This window comes from Misgurnus anguillicaudatus, chromosome 19 (assembly GCF_027580225.2).
Source record: "Misgurnus anguillicaudatus chromosome 19, ASM2758022v2, whole genome shotgun sequence".
Taxonomy (NCBI): domain Eukaryota; kingdom Metazoa; phylum Chordata; class Actinopteri; order Cypriniformes; family Cobitidae; genus Misgurnus; species Misgurnus anguillicaudatus.
In genome coordinates, this window is record NC_073355.2 from 50282294 (window position 1) to 50300931 (window position 18638).

General features: G+C 38.8%; 4 protein-coding genes across 5 annotated transcripts in view; 1 reads left to right on the top strand and 3 right to left on the bottom strand.

Moving 5' to 3' along the window:
- LOC141349042 (uncharacterized) overlaps positions 1-10470 on the bottom strand; it is a 97575-nt gene extending 87105 nt beyond the window's left edge. The window contains exon 1 of the mRNA XM_073856604.1: positions 10342-10470. The gene's annotated coding sequence lies outside the window, so the exon portion shown is untranslated. The remainder of the gene's footprint in view (positions 1-10341) is intronic.
- LOC129422192 (uncharacterized) overlaps positions 1-10483 on the bottom strand; it is a 56077-nt gene extending 45594 nt beyond the window's left edge. Inside the window, exon 1 of the mRNA XM_073857934.1 lies at positions 10342-10483. The gene's annotated coding sequence lies outside the window, so the exon portion shown is untranslated. The remainder of the gene's footprint in view (positions 1-10341) is intronic.
- Positions 1-18638, top strand: part of LOC129422537 (uncharacterized) — a 681876-nt gene that overhangs the window by 399531 nt on the left and 263707 nt on the right. The gene's annotated exons all lie outside the window — the stretch shown is intronic.
- Positions 13271-18541, bottom strand: LOC141350784 (uncharacterized). The gene is made up of 2 exons (XM_073856609.1): positions 18333-18541; positions 13271-16797 (listed from the first exon to the last, which is right to left on the bottom strand). The coding sequence occupies exons 1-2, from the start codon at positions 18418-18420 to the stop codon at positions 15950-15952; spliced, it is 936 nt and encodes a 311-aa protein (XP_073712710.1). The 5' UTR covers positions 18421-18541; the 3' UTR covers positions 13271-15949.

The window sequence follows — 18638 nt, forward strand, 5'->3', positions numbered from 1 at the left end:
TATTCCAGGAAATGTCTAAAGGAATATTTATATCGCTGTTCTTCAGATTGTTTCAGGTATTTTCATGATAATAAATAATATTTTAAATGATTGTGTTTGACAAGTGTTGCTTTTTTAAATGCACGTTATAAACGAGTCAAACTTGCAATGATTTTAGATTGATAAGGATTTCCTACTGATCACGGAACCGTAGTACATGCACAAGCTGTGCATGAAACACTGAATCGGAGCCTTACAATTCTGAATCGATTGTAGACAGTTCTTTTTAATGGGAGCGCGATGCATCGATGCACATCCCTACTGAATAATCCTAAAATAAAAACTGCATGTAAACAGGAGTGAAGAGGTTAGCTCCAGTCATGTAAATGTCTTACTGCGATTAAGTCCTTACTCTGATTATTAGAAATAATCAGATTATTGGTGTACATGTAAACATACTCAGTAAACATACTCACGTTCTTCCTGATCCAATTTTTCAACCTTTAGTTAGTGTGTAATGTTGCTATAATAACATAAATAATACCTGTTGAATTATAAAGCTCAAAGTTCACTGCCAGGTGATATATTTTCTTCAACAGAATTCCCCTTTAAAGCCTACAGCGAATGGCCGGTTTGGACTACAGCCTTCTACTTCCCAATTGAATGACGTCAATATAAGAGTTTTTTAATTCTGTGTAAAATCTGCCTGTCAATCACAGTTCTTGCACATGCCACAGATCCACCCTCCCCTACGTGCACGTTACATTAGGCTTGTTTGACTTTATGTGGCACCAATAGAACTGATAGGCAGATGACGTAAAAGTGACTAGAGAAATCATACAGAGGAGTCTAATTTCAACTCAATGGTACTTTGACGTCATCTGCCTTTCATTTCTTTCGGCACCGCATGAAGTCGAATGCTCGTCGAGGACGAGCCTGATGGGAGGTTGCACGGTGGCAGCTCGTGACTGCTCATCCGAGGATGCGCAAATTCAAAATAAGTGTTGGGATTGTCACGTGTGTGGTTCTCTTTTGCAAAATGTGTGTCCTGTGTGTCGAGAGATCCTGTGTGCATCACGTGTTTTGTCAAAATAAGTGCCTGCTGCACATGCGTCAAAACCGTTTATGATAAGAGACGCTCACTTTCCCAAAATACACGCTAGACACTCCTTAACAGTACACTCTGATTACGCATGAGATTATGCGAGTATCTGGCAAACGCGAGCGTTTCTTTTATCATAAACCCTTTAGACGCGTCTGCAGCAGGCACTTATTTTGGCATGACACGTGATGCACACACGATCTCTCAAAGCGCAGAACACATATTTTGAAATTACGAACCACACACATGACAAGGTACATACATGTTGTGATGAACTTCACATCGAGCGTCCTCGAGAAAAGAAGTCACCTGCCGCCACTGCTCGGTGGTAATGTGGGAAGTGCATGAAAATTGTAAATATTTGAAATCATCTCAATCCTCCAGAGTTGCTGACTGTAGCTTTAAGTTTCACTGCTGTTTTTGCACTTTTGTAAATGTAAGTAAAAAATTTTACGTGCAACAGCAGAATAGAGGGTATGCACGTGACGTCAACTTCGGCAAGAGAGACTGCGGTTACGCCCAGTGAGTGGTACTCGTAAGCACACATTAGACTTATTTCGATTTCAATAATATTGAGTCTGAGTGACAGAATTATCACCTCAGAGTGATGCAGTTTCTGACCATTACCTTGTGTCATACACTGTACTTCTAGATAGTATCACTCAATCCACAACATGCTACAGATTAGCCAGAACAATAATTTCCACCACTAAAGATAGCTTTGTTAGCACTCTTCCAGACCTGTCCCAAATTAAACATGTAACAGATAACTGTGATGATCTAGATATTGTATTAGAAAACCTAAACAATTTCTGTTCTAACACATTGGATGCCGTTGCTCCCATTCGAAAAAAGAGAATCAAAGAAAAACCGCCAGCTCCATGGTATGACCATCACACTGCAGTCCTTAAAAAGGCAGCTAGAAAAATGGAAAGCAATTATAGAAGCGCAAAGTTAGAGGTATGGCGTGCAGCATGGAAAGAGGGTGTTCAACACTACAGACAGGCTATTAAAACCGCCAGATCTACCTATCTTAGCAAGCTTATAAATAAGAATCATAATAACCCTCGTTTCCTCTTCAGCACCGTTGCAAAACTGATTAGAAACAAAGAACAAATAGAAACCAATAGTAAACTTCAACACAATAGTAACGACTTCATGAACTTCTTTTCTAACAAAATTATGGCTATTAGGGAAAACATCGTAGCTACCCAGGCAGCCAACACTCTACCCATTAGTTCACTTAACACTAGACTACCATACGAACATCTTGATTCATTTAAACCTACTACAATAGATGAGCTCTCTAGACTAATTACATAATCCAAATCATCGTCCTGTATATTAGACCCCGTTCCCACAAAACTACTTAAAGAGGTATTCCCTGTAGTGTCAACCCCGGTTCTAAATATCTTTAACTCATCGCTAGAAATAGGATACGTTCCAACAGCTTTCAAACTAGCAGTTATTAAACCGCTGATTAAAAAACCACAGCTTGATCAGGGAGAGCTTAATAACTCAAATCTTCCTTTTCTTTCGAAAATATTAGAAAAGGTAGTGGCAAGCCAGTTACGCACATTCTTGACAAATAATAGTACATATGAGAAGTTCAAATCAGGATTCAGGCCCCACCATAGCACAGAGACAGTGTTGCTTAAAGTTACAAATGACCTCCTATTAACATCCGATCGTGGTGAAATTTCAATCCTTATATTACTAGACCTTAGTGCAGCCTTTGTCAAAATAGATCACACAATCTTACTCAATAGTTTAGAAAACTATGTTGGTATCAGTGGTCATGCGCTAGCCTGGTTTAGGTCGTATCTAACCAATCGCTATCACTTTGTTTATGTAAACAAGGAAGAGTCACATCACTCCCTGGTTAAATACGGTGTACCCTAGGGATCAGTTTTAGGTCCTATCCTGTTCTCGTTATATATGTTACCCCTAGGAGACATTATCAGGAAACATAACATAAGTTTTCACTGCTATGCAGCTGATACCCAGCTTTACATCTCCTCACATCCCAGCGAAACACGCACGTTTTCTAAGCTAACAGACTGCATTAGCGATGTTAGTGACTGGATGGCACATAACTTTCTTAAGCTGAACTCCAATAAGACAGAGATACTTATTATTGAACCGAATCGCTACAAACATAATATGTCTAGGGGTGTCACGATTCTCCAAATCCTCGATTCGATTACATTTTCGATTCTAAGGCCACGATTCGATCCGATTCTGGATATTTACCTTTTTTTTGAAGACAAAAATTATATGCCATTATTTATTATTATTATTATTATTATTATTATTATTATTATTATAGTTTAACATTAACATGCACATTGCACAACTCGCATGGAGGTTTGTGGGCTTCACTTAACGCGAGAGCTTGTGGAGAGAGGATTCCTTCTTGCACGCTCATGGACTTAATGCACATGGACTTAATGCGCGTGTCTTGGACTTAATGCGCGTGTCTTGGACTTAATGCGCGTGTCTTGGACTTAATGCGCGTGTCTTGGACTTAATGCGCGTGTCTTGGACTTAATGCGCGTGTCTTGGACTTAATGCGCGTGTCTTGGACTCATAGCATCCGAAATAAATCCAGCATCATAAGCAGCTGCGCTTCTCTCTGTCTCACGTGCACGCGCTCTCATCTGTCCAAAGTCTAAACATAAACTAAAGTAGTAATCCTTATGTATTTGTTCAGTTTAACGCGTTTCATGCGAGCTGAGGCAAACTATTCCTTTTGTTTAAACCCGCTGCATCTTTGCGCCTCCCTCACTCTCGCGCAGAGTGCTGCGCTCTGTCCAAAGTCAGATCACTAGGTAGTAATCCTGTTTATGATATGCATTTCAAGGAGTTGTAACATCCCTCGTGTTTAAAATATGATCGCGTTCCGCTGGACAGATGTTTTTAAAGGCATCTCTGAGAGTTTTTTTCCCTCGCTTGGCAAGCCGACCAGACGTAACATGGGGTCATGGCAGCATCGACAATTAAGTAAACAAGCTTCAGCTAGTTCAAAACGCTTCTGCAAGGGTACTTACTCGATCTAAGAAGTATGACCACATAAGCCCAATTCTGGCATCTTTACACTGGCTACCAGTTAAATATCGCATACAATTTAAAATATCACTAATCACCTACAAAGCTTTAAATGGCCTAGCACCCTCATATCTATCTATCTATCTATCTATCTATCTATCTATCTATCTATCTATCTATCTATCTATCTATCTATCTATCTATCTATCTATCTATCTATCTATCTATCAGAATACAATCCATCACGCACATTACGGTCGCAAAATTCTGGTCTCTTGATCATCCCTAGACTATCAAAAGTGTCTAAACGTGGAAGATCCTTTTCCTACTTAGCCCCTAAGCTCTGGAATGATTTACCAACCGATGTCCGAGAATCAGACACAGTCGATCATTTTAAATCTAGACTTAAAACGTTTCTCTTCAACAGAGCATTCACATAATTTGTCTAGTAAAGGTACTTAACTCGCAATATTTATTTGTACGGAACAAAGCACTCACGGTCATAACACAGACCAACCAAATAAATAACTAAAAACACTTCAAAATGAATTGCATTAAATAGTTTGCCACTGAACCTGCATTAATGACGACAGTGGGGCCTCTGGCCTTAGTCAAACGGGTTGGCACGTATGGTCGGGTTGCAATTTTGGCGTTTTCTTGTGAATAGGATGCCATACAGACCCGTTTGCCACTGAACCTGCATTAATGACGACAGTGGGGCCTCCAGCCTTAGTCAAATGGGTTGGCACGTATGGTTGGGTTGTGATTTTGGCGCTTTCTTTGTCTTGCGAATAGTATGCCATACAGACCTGTTTGCCACTGAACCTGTATTAACGACGACAGTGGGGCTTCCGGCCTTAGTCAAACGGGTTGACACGTATGGTCAGGTTGCGATGTTGGCGTTTTGTAAATAGTATGCAATATTCAGTGTTTCCCACAGATCTGAAATGTACTTGTGGTGGTAGCTCGTGAAAAGGGCAATCATTATATCCACCGACAAAAAATGTTCTACTATACATGTGACAAAGAACTTATAATGTGTGACACAACACAATACTTTGATTTATTAAACATTAATATTAATTTCACATTAAAGTTCATTAATCTAACCACCCCAAACTTTCTTTGCCATAAACAAAGCTGACACTGTTTGTTAAAGCACCACGAAAACACTATGTTTTTGCACTGATATATGAAGCAATTTGATGAACCCTTTTATCAAACTCAATTATATACAATACTATGTACAGTATATTAAAAGACAGTGCAGGTCTATAGATTATAAATGTGACTGATGTTATAATGTTAAAGGGATAGTTCGGCCAAAAACGATATTAAACCCATGATTTACTCACCCCCAAGATGTCCGAGTTGCATATGTCCATCGTTTTTCAGACAAACACATTTTCGGATATTTTAGAAAATATTTTAGATTTTTCTGTTGATTAAATGTAATGTTACAGGGTCCAGCAATAGTCCACGACCTTCAAGTCCAAAAAAAGTGCGTCCATCCTTCACAAATTAAATCCAAACGGCTCCAGGATGAAAAAAAAAAGGTCTTCTGTGGGCAATCCGCGCGGTGTTGCTGTAGAAATATCCATATCTAAAACGTTATCAACGTCATCAACCACCTTCCGGTAGCGCCGCCATCCCAGACTCAGGAGAGAGTATTAGCGTAGTGTACGCACTTTTCTTAGTGACGTATGACAAATTCGGAGGGCGGGGGGACAGAGCAGCAGCAGAGAAACTCTGTACGCTGCGTAAGCTCTCATCCTGAATGCGCATCACTCTAAGATGGCGGCGCTACCGGAAGGTAGTTTATAACGTTAATAACATTTTAAATATGGATATTTCTACAACAACACCGCACGGATTACCCACAGAAGACCTTTGTTTATCATCCTGGAGCCGTTTGGATTTAATTTGTGAAGGATGGATGCACTTTTTTGGACTTGAAGGTCGTGGACTATTGCTGGACCCCGTAACATTACATTTAATCAACAGAAAGATCTAAAATATTTTCTAAAATATCCGAAAATGTGTTTGTCTGAAAAACAATGGACATATGCAACTCGGACGGCTTGGGGGTGGGTGAATCATGGGTTTAGTATCGTTTTTGGCCGAACTATCCCTTTAATAATTTCTATTAGTTAGGCACCTTTACTGCTTCTGCTTTCTATTTCTCTTTTGCCGATTAAAAAAGCTTAAAGGGAAACTTCACCCATTTGCATTAAGCTTTGTACCGTTAGAACCCCAGTCATGTTTTTGAATGGTCGTGCACCATTCCCTCAGTTTCTCCTGAGAGGGAAGAAATACTGATTTCAGTGAGGCACTTCCTTCTTTCAATGATGTAAAAATCGTCATTTTGCGTCATTGAAAGAAGGAAATCCTGTATCTCTATTGAGTGTGAAAGACTACAGACACTCATTCCTCATTTTTCCAAGGTGGGGGCTATGGGTGGGACCCACTCACGCTTCAGACCAATTACAGATAAGTGGGTGGGACTTACGAAAATATACGAACACAGACGGGAAAAAAAAACGATCAGCCGCCATCTTTATGCTAAGCTAAGCTAAACAGAAGTTGTGGAGCGAGCCAGAATTCATGTTACAATAACAGTGGAAGTTAATCAATATTACATGGAAGAGGGTGATTTTACAAGCGTGATGCTCTAATCCGCTGTGCATTGCACCTTTATGAGCCACAATACTGCAAAGAGCTGAGGCAGATGTAGGAACAGAAGCCCGAGGAGTAGGCCGGAGCCTGGGCGTCGCCTGAGTAGAGGAGCCCGGTGAAGACGCAGCAACCATCGGCCTCTGCTGCGTAGAGAAGCTTGGAAAGACTACTGCCTGTATTCTCGCTGTGTGCTTGCTTTATTACATTTCTGCATCAGATAAGGATATGGAAGTTTGTTTGGTGAAGGTTTCTAGACAAGAGAGGAACTTTGCACGCGTTTGGAATGTTTATTTCACGGACATGTTTCGGTTTACGAGCAGACGCGCTGCGGAGTATATAAGCTTGGACGGACTCGCGCCGTTTGCTTTCGGTTTAACATTTCTGGATCAGATAAGGATATGAACGTTTGTTTGGTGAATGTTTCTGGGCGCGTGCTTATTTCAAAGACGTGTTTCGGTTTACGAGCACAAGCTCCAAGAGCTGAGGCAGCGCGTCTGTGGAGATATTGTGCAGGGGACGCGTTTGTGTGGAGGATGCAGGGATAAACGGACGTCTGACTAAAGTGAGTGTTTAAATTTTCTTTGTTATACTAACGTGGCATTTATGTACACAATAGCATATCTGAGCGGTGTTTTATATGTCTATATTGTGAGAGCAGTGAGGCCAATAATAACACAAATGTAATTACAGTAAACAAGAGACAAAAAGAAAATTGGTAAAACTAAATAAACATTTAAAATGCATACCCTTTTTTAACTACTTGAAAAGACATTTGTACTGCGGATCTGAAACCGCACGTTACTGTTTGAATAAGACTTTGCTACACACCAGGCCAGAGTGTTATTGTGTGAAACACAATGTAACATCACGTTTAAAAGTAAATCATGATTGGTGTCAGTCAGACACAGTGGTGGTGGCTATTTTCTTTGTTTTACTAACGTGGCATTTATGTACACAATAGCATGTCTGAGCCGTGTTCCGATTAATGGGAGTGGCTTGCAGAGCTGTGCATTGTGGTGCATAGTGGCAGTTGTACTTTTTCATACAAATGTGCTCTAAAGTCACATTTTGTCTTTTCTCTGTCAAATAGGCACAAAATTCTACATTTATGTTACATTTTGACTACAAATATGACTCACTTTCCATAAAGATTAATGTTCCTATCGGTGAAATGGCCCTTTAATCCACTCATTATTTCAGATTTAAAAGTCTACTTGCTGTCCCGATGACAGACTTTACATTCCAGCTTTGCGTTTTTTATATCCTGAGTCAGCTAGAGCTTTGCTCATTCAGTATTAGCACTGCTTTTTCTCTGTGCAAACTGTTTAGATTTTAGTAAAGATATGGTCTATTAATTGTAAGATTATAAAAAAATGGGATAAAGAAAAAATGATGCGGCGCGTGGTCGTGACAAGAGCCAGCTGTTATCGCCAAAGAAACCGGAGGCACGCTGAAACAGCACTCGAGCTTTGCGCTAGCGGCCGTTCTCCGATCGACTCGGGTTTTACACACAATATTAATCAGACTTGGGACCCGAAGTAATGAACTAGGATCGACCCGGACCCGACTGACCATTTAAAATATAAACCCGGAACCGTACGGGTCCTGCGTCCTCAGTGAAGAAAGACCTCTAATGGTAAAACTCTGCTCAAGTTCAGAAACATGAAAGGATACAATGTGACACTGAGGTTGCTTCGCGTCGCACCCAACTCATTGAGAAACAGAGAGCACGTGAACAGACACTCAACGGGAGAGACACAACGTGCTTGCACGCAAAATGAAGCCAACTTGGATGCTATAAACACATATGCACATAAGCTCGCGCTCTCTCTCTCTCTCTCTCGCTCTCTCCAAAACACGGGTCATCCAGTCGAGTTCAGAAAATACGGAAATTCGTAAAGTGATTTTTTTACCTGGGCGCACCGCCCAAGTAGAGCCTATGTATGGGAAACACTGAATATAGACCCTTTGCCACTGAACCCGCATTAACGACGACAGTGGGGTTACAGGCCTTAGTCAAACGGGTCTACAGGTTTCATTTTCTCTTAAAGATCGGAAGGTGACCCTTAGTTACCATATATACCGTCGCAGTGGGCCCCCAAATTTGACTGCTTATGCTATCGTGTAGTGATGGTCGCTTTCGAAGCACTGCTTCATGAGGCTGCGAAACTTTTACGAATCTTTTGTTTCGAATCAGTGGTTTGGAGCTTGTTTCAAACTGGCCCAAGTCACGTGATTTTAGCAAACGAGGCTTCATTACGTCATAACTGTTTCGAAACGTTTCGAAAATCCGATGGTTCACCAGTAGGGGGAGTTGATCACATGACCAATGTCTAAAAAGTTTAGGTGAACTCGGGTCAGTTTTATTATGAAAGTTCATAAAACATTTATCCTTCTGACTAATAACACTGCCATGTTGTCTACTTTTTGTTTATAGACATATTTATTGACAAAAATTTGCATAATTAAAAGGGTAGTTAGTTTTATTCATTTGTTTGCCCTAAATAAAACTAAAAACACATAATACACTTTTAACTATGTCTTAATTAAGTTAAATACTTTTTAAAAACATATTTTAATAAAAATCTTGCTATTATTTGGTAAAAAAAGTGTAAAATGTTTCGACACATCTGCTTTTACACCATTTTGACCAGCAGGGGTCGCCAGCGTGTGTGGGTTTCGAACTGCTTCGAAAAACTGAATAAATTTTCGAAGCAATTGGTTCAATTGATTCGAAACTTCGAAAAGCTTCGTTTCTCCCATCACTACTATCGTGTATTATGTTGTGCTATCTGTCGTTTTTCTGTGCTTTTACTGCTTCTATTAATGTAAAGCTGCTTTGAAACAATTAACTATTGTGAAAAGCGCTATATAAATAAAATTGAATTGAATTGAGTAAAAGACAGAATTTGTGTACAGTGTGAAATCAAAGAAAAAATGCGTCTATAGAAAACAGCTGTTGTGCGATAGATTGTACAGATTTAACAAGAATTCAGAGCTATTATTTTACAAACTGCAAAGAAACACATAACCATTTTATTGTGGTAAAAGTGTAGTAACCATGTTTTTTGGTGTATTTATTACTATCAGCAAAACCATGGTTTTACTGCACTAACAACTATAGTTTTTGAAAACCATGGTTATTTTGTGGTTACCATGGTTTTACTACAGTAACCATGTTTTTTTGTTTTAACTGTAGTAAAACCATGGTTAATTTTCGTAAGAGAAGTCATACAAAAAGTTCAGAAAAGGTATTGTAGCAGGATCTGTTTCGTGTGTTTTAAACTTTAACGTTTTAAAATTGTTTTAAATTTTTACCAGATATTTAAAGTAATGAAGAACTTTTACTCACTACTCAAGTAACTGTACTATGTCAAAATGTATGAAATGTTGTGGATTCAAAAGTATGATGTTATAATATAGTCAAGTAAAAGAAAAACGTCGTTTTAAAAGCAAAGTACTTAGTACCTTCATTTTACAAGGCTCATCCTATTTAAATCAAAAACATTTGTGTAGCCCCTATTCTCCAAACTTACAAGAAACAGTCCGAACTAATAACGAGTCACCTCCTCGCGGTAAAAATGCGGGCAGTACTTCTGATTGCAGGCAAGATTTTCGTTTTTAAATCCTCAAAGAAACGCGAAAATCACGTCTTTTCTTTCTCCTCATAAATTTCCCTCGTCTCTTCTTCTTCTTCTTCTTCTCTTTTAACGGCGGTTGGCATCCAGTTTATAGGCGCATTACCGCCCCCTCTGCTCCGGAGCGTGGATCTGATAATAGGTCTACTCTCTATCTCCCTTACTCATGGATTCCTTCTATATTATACAAATAAATACGTAAATAAATAAAACCACATTAACCCAAATACACACATACACAAACATTCAAATAATTCCTCACCAATACAACTTAAATAAATTTTATATCTCACTTTTGTCCTGGTTTTCAAAGCAAAATTTGACTGGATCACCCTGATACAGATACACACTTTTTCAGATGATCAAATCTGGATGACCAGTGCTTTAAATGGGTTCACATGTCAATGCTGACTATTAGCTATGTTAAAAACAACAGGTAGTTTGGTCAGTATGGGATCACTAAGTGTTTTTACTTGAAAAGACAATAAAACAACACAACTTTCTCTTACTTTTTTTTATTCAACATTCAGTCTGTTCTTCTGGACCCCAAAAAAACAAACAAATGCAGATTATACACAAACACATGCGTTATACGTCATAAAGAGGCTAAAAGTCTTGTGGTTTTAGATAAGTAGAGATGCTGGTTGTTAAAACTACATTTGACTGTTTGGTCTCTGATGCTTGTGATCAATATACTATACAGTGCCAAAAAGATTAAAGATTATTTTTGTCAAAATGAAATGTAATTTTTTTTGTTTGCTATTGACTGCTGAATAGGGGATTGTATGAACATTTTTCTTTCTTAACCTACTGTAATGTTTAAATAGTAGCCCAGTGTTATACTTTAAATACTTTATCATTATAAAGATATCCAAGGAAAGATAGTAAAGAAAGTAAAAGGCTAGCTGGCATGAGTTATTGTAAAATGCATGTGTCATTTTTAACAGTATCTCAATTTAACTTGCACGTTAAGTTATAAATTATATTATATTATATATTATATGCTTCTATTTTGTACAAAGTAATTAGCTAGATAGACCACGCAGACAAGATATGCGATGACTCATTTTGACCAGGCATTATTGCTAGGTACCAGTTGGGGTCCTAGGAGGGCAGATTTGCAAGGGGGGGACAGAACTGGTCTTTTATAGGCTGCCTTCTGAGATACCTTCATTGTCCTGTCCCACAATTCTATGCGTGGGCGTACAATGAGAATCTGATTGGTCGAGCTTGGTCATGTTTGAAAAAATGTCGGCCAAAGAAGCGACTGGAGCACAAATTTAGTACAAATAAATGTATATTTTTACACCTTTTAATTAGCCTGGTTAGCCAGACCTACATCAAGATGTAAGGTCTGGCAACTCTTCACACAAACGGCTCAATGCAAGGGGCGGGATATAAGGTTGTCCCTCAAAATGCCTCTGCACGCAATAGCGCTATGACCAATCAGAGCAACGAAGAAGCTGACGTATGAGTCCCCTGCGTTTCCCCACCAGTGGAGCTAATTGGTATATCAAACTTTTACCGTAACCAGTCGGCAAAACTCCAAACACATCTTTTTTGCTTAAAAAGGACTTCAGTAGGGTTATTTGCTCTTCTCTCAAAGAAAAACATAAGTCTAAGTCCTCCAGAGTCGCGGCCAAAGTCGCTTTAAAAGAAAGCTGTTCGCCAGCAGCAGCAGCCATTCTTTGTTTTCAAGTAGGAACCGTCGCAGGCAGCTCTGTCGTCATCATGTTAAGCCCGCCCCTCAGACGCTACACACGATGTGATTGGCCTGACCAAATTTTGGGTTTTGGAGCTGTTAAGTGTATTGTGAGTGCCTAGACTAAACCCTGGCAGCAAATATATTTTGCGGCCGCTAGGGTGCGTCTAGATTTCTAGGCTACCTTTTAATTGCATTTCTAGCGAGAAAATTAGTATTGTAGTTTTCAAATATGTGTAGTTCTGTAAAATTGTTTTCTATCTCATGCTGTGATCAGAAGACACACCAGATCACGCACAGTTGTTTAAAGCACTCGACTTTTGATGTTTTAAAGTAAGTTTTATTATAAATCCCTTTATTTGTCATGTTTTAATGGTGGGCTGATCTACGTTACATGCTGTACTGTATAACATTAATGTTACACGTGTTGTTAATATGCTCTGTAGATATGAGATATGTTTTAGGAATAATTTAGACTGGTAAAGCTTCTTTTTAGGTAACTTTAAAGGAACACGCCCAGATTTTGGTAATTTAGCTTATTCACCGCATCCCCCAGAGTTAGATAAGTCCATACATACCTTTCTCATCTCCATGCATGCTGTAACTCGGTCTGCCGCAGCCCCCGTTAGCTTAGCTTAGCACAAAGACTGGAAGTGATTGGCTTCAGCTAGCATACTGCTCCCAATAATGAGACAAAATAACGCAAACATTTTCCTATTTATGTGTTGTGATTTGTAAAGTCACACCGTGTACAAATAACAAATTTATATGAGACACAGCTATCTTTTGACAGTATAAATACTGGGAACTATATTCTCAGAAGGTGAAGCACTGCTACTTAGGGGGAGTGATTTACTCGCAGCACCCGAGAAGCCTCCTGGTGAGGAGCAGAGAGTTCTGTCACAGTTGTGCAAATCACTCTGCCCAAGTATGAATAGAATGTGATGATGTTTACATACATATTGCAGCATGCTTGCAGATGCACAGCCAAAAGAAGTCTGAATGTAAAACTACAAAAAATTGTAAAAATCACTTTATTCAATTATTTATTTGTATAACATTTCTATTTTATTTTTCTTGTCATTGTTAAAAAGAAAAAATGAACAAGTACATGGACAGCTGATTAGCTTCAATGTATTTATTACAAAATGAAATAAATGATATAAAACCATTCATTAAAAGTACAAAACATTTGTACAACATGAATTAAATACAAAAATCTAGTCAAAGTACAAAGGCAGTGATTCAGTGTTAAGATTCTATAGAAAATATATGTGATTTAAGTTATGAAACTTTAACATAAGTTAAAACAATAATAACAAATAACAGACTTAACATGAATAATAAAGAGAAGTAAATTGATGAGACCAAATGCCAGTTAGATGCACTATGTTGCCAAATGTTTTGGGACACCTGCCTTTTTATGTCCTGGATGACATCCCATTCTTAATCCATATGGTTTAAACTGCCCATATTATGAAAAACTCACCTATTCTGTGATTTGGGGTGTTCTTTTGTGTCTCTGGTGCTTTCACACGCATACAAACTTGGAAAAAAATCCATCCATGCTGTTTTGAGTGAGATCCAGGTTTCTGAATGTCCTCTGCCTTGAGACTCAGATTACACAGTTTCAAAATCAGCTCCGTTGTGACGTAACTAGCCTTGTCGTCACATTCCATTTGAATTTTCCCACCGACCGCCCCACTACCCAGGTCTCCACCCACCAGGTAACTACAGAGAGCAGTCACTTCACTGATATCCTCTATACTGTTATCATGTCTCATGGAAATAACAGCACTATTTGGATATTATATACTATACTTTTAAAAACAAAGTTTTAACGCATGTTTATGTGTTTAGTGGAACCTAAAGTGTAATCTCCTATACAGTGTGTTACAATGTAAACAGTCTTCAGATTGTAGACGATATTATATTCTAAGCCGTTCATGCAAAATCTGATGTAAACAACAGACTATATATCTATATTTCACGGATTATACGCATTTGTGGACAAAAATGGTCATTGGATGATTCACACATCTGAAACAGACTGGATTCAATTTGCGATCTTTATATTAACACAAAGGTAAGAAGACCCGTTTATATTATGCATGTTGTCATCTGAACTTCTGTCACAAAATACTACATTTATGATGCTAGAGCAACTGTATCTCAAAAAAGAGACCAAACACTGATGCTAAACCCATAAGTTATGCCTTTTAAACAATGTATAGTAATGTTAATATTATTAATGTTTGTAGACAGTAGGCTATAAAGATATTGTTAGCAGCGTTGAAAATCTGACGTCATCCTGCCCACGAATTTTTGCACATCAAGTGTGTGTGTGTGTGTGTGTGTGTGTGGTTGAGCAATCATTTGCCATTGGGAACGACGAGGTGGCTAACTGCTATGCTAGTTAGTTTTCAGCGTAGTTTCTCCTGCAAAGCCAATGACCAGCTACTATACTTTTCGAAAGTTAAAAGAAATATTTAACTGCTTTACTTTAAAATTCTACATAAACTTGATAGTTTTTGCCAAACTAAAAGTGTTTTGCCAAACTAACCAAGACCGGGCCTTGCCAACCCGGCTTTTCCGACGAGCCTAACGTACCCCCAAGTTTCTATCACTTTTCCAAGATACGGCGGACCTCCCGTTAGCTTCTAGCAATTAGCATGCTGTCCACAAGCAGTATACGTCCCCCGACGGGTCTTAATTTCTGTAATTTGTGAAAATAATGCGTTTGAAAATGTTTTATAACAAGAATATGTTAGCGTTGTCCAAGGCAAATCAAGTGTATTGTTGAGACTGTTTCATCACAATTTACTCTTGAATCATGAGTTTTTTCTCTTGGAGTGTACTTAATAGCGATACTTTTTTGCTTAAATTGTCTGTTGGCAACATAAACCGTTAATAATAATATATAAAGATAATAATGCAGTCTGTACTGCTCGCGATACCATTGCGCATGCACACATGACATTAGTAGTGGGGCGTGGCCAAAGGAGCAGCAGCACATAAATATGTAATGACCTCCTCAAAACGGCACAATCTGAAATGCACTGAAACAGAGGCTACTAAAGATGGGTAACAATCTTTTCCTACAAGCTATTTCGAGCAAACAACTTTTGAAACATGTTTTATAGAACTCATACACCTATTCAACTTGTGGAAAAGCAGTCATAATATGGGAATTTTCTGCCATTTTCTAAAAGCACATTTGTAAGACACTGTTGTTGGACGAGAAAGCCTCGCTCATAGTTCCCGCTCTAATTCATCCAACAGATGTTTGATTGGGATGAGGTCAGGACTCTGTGCAGGTCAGTCAAGTTTCTGCACAATCGCTCTTTTCTTTGTGCACTGGTGCACAGTCATGTTGGAACAGGAAGGGGGCATCTCTAAACTGTTACCACAAAGTTGGGAGCATAAAATTGTCCAAAATATCTTGGTATGATGAAGTATTAAGAGTACCTTTCACTGGAAGTGATTGACGTGAAATGCATTCTGGGAAACTTGGCTGTCGTTAAGTCCACACAAGTCACCTCCTGAAGCACCCTCAATAAAATGAGCGGATCAAGAATACATCCTGAGATGTTATGTGAACTTGACTTGATGTGAACTTGGAATTGGAACAGTACTTGGGCCGCAACTGATGAGGTTTCACAAGTCCACAAGAACACAAGTACAGACATCTTGGGCTTTTGTGCAAATGTAGACTTTTAGTAAGGATCCTCCAGACAGTTTTATTAATAAGACCTTAGCTGATTTCTAAACTTTGTTGCCATACTGTTGACACATGAATGGTTTCTATTGAGTGTGAAATCTTGCGTGTCTTTTAAGGTAAGCTTTTGTTTTGAAACTCTTTTTATACTCATGGCATGTGAATGGTTTCTCTTTAGTGTGAGTGATTAAATGTGCATTAAGGTTTGGTTTTGTCCTGAAACTCTTTCCACATTGATGACACACGTATGGTCTCTCTCCAGTGTGAATTCTCACGTGTCTAATAAGGTCACCTTTCACTCTAAAACTCTTTCCACACTGAAGACATGTGAACGGTTTTTCTTCAGTGTGAGAACTCGTGTGTATCTTAAGTTCACCTGTAGATGGAAAACTCTTGTCATAGTGATGGCACATGTTTGTTTTTTCCCCTCTGTGATTATTTATGTGCTGGGTAAGGCCTGATGTAAAGGTGAAACTCTTTCCACACTGTTGACACTTGTAAGGTTTCTCTCCAGTGTGAACTCTTGAATGTTTTTTAAGGTCACTTGCAGTTGTAAAACTCTTTCCACAGTGATGGCACGGATGTGGTTTCTCACCAGTGTGCATCCTCATGTGTGCTGTAAGGTGCCATTTTGTTCTGAAACTCTTTCCACACTGTTGACATCTGAAAGGCTTTTCCCCCCTGTGAACTTTCATATGGCGGTTAAGGCTTGATTTAAAGTTGAAACTCTTTCCACACAGTTGACATGTTAAAGGTTTCTCCTCACTGTGAGTCCTCTTGTGATCTTCAGGGCGTTCATCTTCTCTGAAACTATTTTCACACTTTATGTCTTCTGTCTTCAGAGTTTCTTCCGGTGAAACATTATGGTTTATTTTTACAATCTGATGTTTCTCATCTACTTCAGCTTGACTCTCCTCTTTCACTTCCATCATATCTAAAATGAAGACAGTAAATAGTTCATATTGATAAACCAGAGTGACAAAACACATTTGAGATTGTCATGTATTCATGTTATTTTTATTGTGAAGTACATTATGTCATTTCTATTGTCAATTTCTGCTCTTGTAGTTTAACTCTTGTGCTGTGTTCAAAACCATATAACACTACTTGTGGTGTTTCCAACATCACCAAACATTGGATTCTATCTTTTTGTCAACTTGTTTTCTTTCAGTTAGGACTGGTTTTCATGCATCTGAATATCTTAGTGAAAATAGCATTATCTGTGAATAGTCTTGAAAATTCTGGGAATTTTCAAGGCTGGAACCTTTCCATGGGAATATATGATAACTGGAATATATGATAATTAATGGGAATAAACCCATTCAATTGTGCCATCTTCTCCTCCTGTGGCCACGTAGCGAACAATGTGATGGTGAGACAGCGCTGATTAAATATTAAAACTTATTTTTTATTTAAGTTTTTTTTTTTAAATGTAGGCCAATATGAAATAATTATGACTCAGTAAGGGGGTCACGATTTGAAATCGATCGAAATTAAGTCACAACCTCAAACTTCGAAGACAGATAGAAGCTCAGCTGCTTATGACGTGCTGGATTTATTTCAGATGCTAGGCGCGCAATAATTCCAAGAAGAAATCCTCTTTCTACAAGCTCTCTTGCGTAAAGTGAAGCCCACAAACCCCCCTGCGAGGAAAAGCATGCAATGTGCATGTTAATGTGAAACTATAATAATAATAATAATAACAGCAACAACAACAACATATTTTTGTCTTTCAATTGAGAAAAAGCAGAGACAGCCTCGAGATGGCTGTGGCTTAAGAGAGGGATTCACGGGTCAGTGTAGCTAGATTTTCCAACTGGACACAAGCTGGGGTCGGATCAGCCGCAGCTGGGTCACCTGGATGAGGGTGTATGGTGTTGAAAGACCCGAAACACACAATGATTCCAGAAACATCACTAAAGATGTGTCCAGTAGCATCAGTAGTTGTATTCGGAAAGTAAAACTTCCTTGTGCTGTGTGTAAGCTAGTGTGCTACAACATTATACCATTGTAAAGACAAATACACTGACTAAGAAAACATTTGGGCAGGGCCGGCAATTGCTATAGGCGGACTAGGCAGTTGCCTAGAGCGACAAATTTGTTGGGGACGCGGGCGTGCTATGATGTCACGAGGGGGGGGGGGAGTTCCGTTAAATTAGACAACTGAACGTATGCACATTCATGTGCCTTGTTAATGGGTGCTTTGCATTAACAGACAGTGCTTGTTTAGACATCTTTTTGGGCACACAATGTGCACCTCTTCCTTTTCTCTCTTCTGTTTGAGACATTTGAAGACCCTGATTATAAACTATTCTCTGTAGGTCGGTCATTTTGTCCAAAAATACCTCAAGTGAAACAAGGTAGGGCGGAGGAGAATCCCCCGAAAAAAGTATTTGTAAACAAAGTCAATAAATTTCAGCGAGATGCAATAACACATTAAAGATAGATGATTGAAACATAAAAACCAACCTATTTGTTCCTCAGTATCTTCATTCTTTATTCTGCATGGTTGTGGATCTGTCATCTTCTCAAGCTCTTCTTTCACCAGCATCAACATTATGTCATGAAGATTTCAGTTGTCACACATGGAGTGATTTCTCTGTGTGTTTGACTCCAGCATTTATTGGTGGATTGTTGTAGGAGGAGCTTCACTGAAGATCTCAATCACTTTATGTGTGTGGCTGGAGATTTTAGAGAGGCTTTATCAGTAAAACATTCATAGAGGTATCTGTTTCATTATTTAATTTGTCCAGTTTATGTCAGATACACTAAAAA

What these genes read in the sequence shown, in the direction of transcription:
- LOC141350784 (XM_073856609.1), bottom strand. Translation starts at nt 18,420, where the DNA reads ATGTTGATGCTGGTGAAAGAAGAGCTTGAGAAGATGACAGATCCACAA. An exon ending in AGATACTGAGGAACAAATAG is followed by an intron (nt 16,798 to 18,332) that starts GTTGGTTTTTAT and finishes TCTTCATTTTAG; the next exon opens with ATATGATGGAAGTGAAAGAG.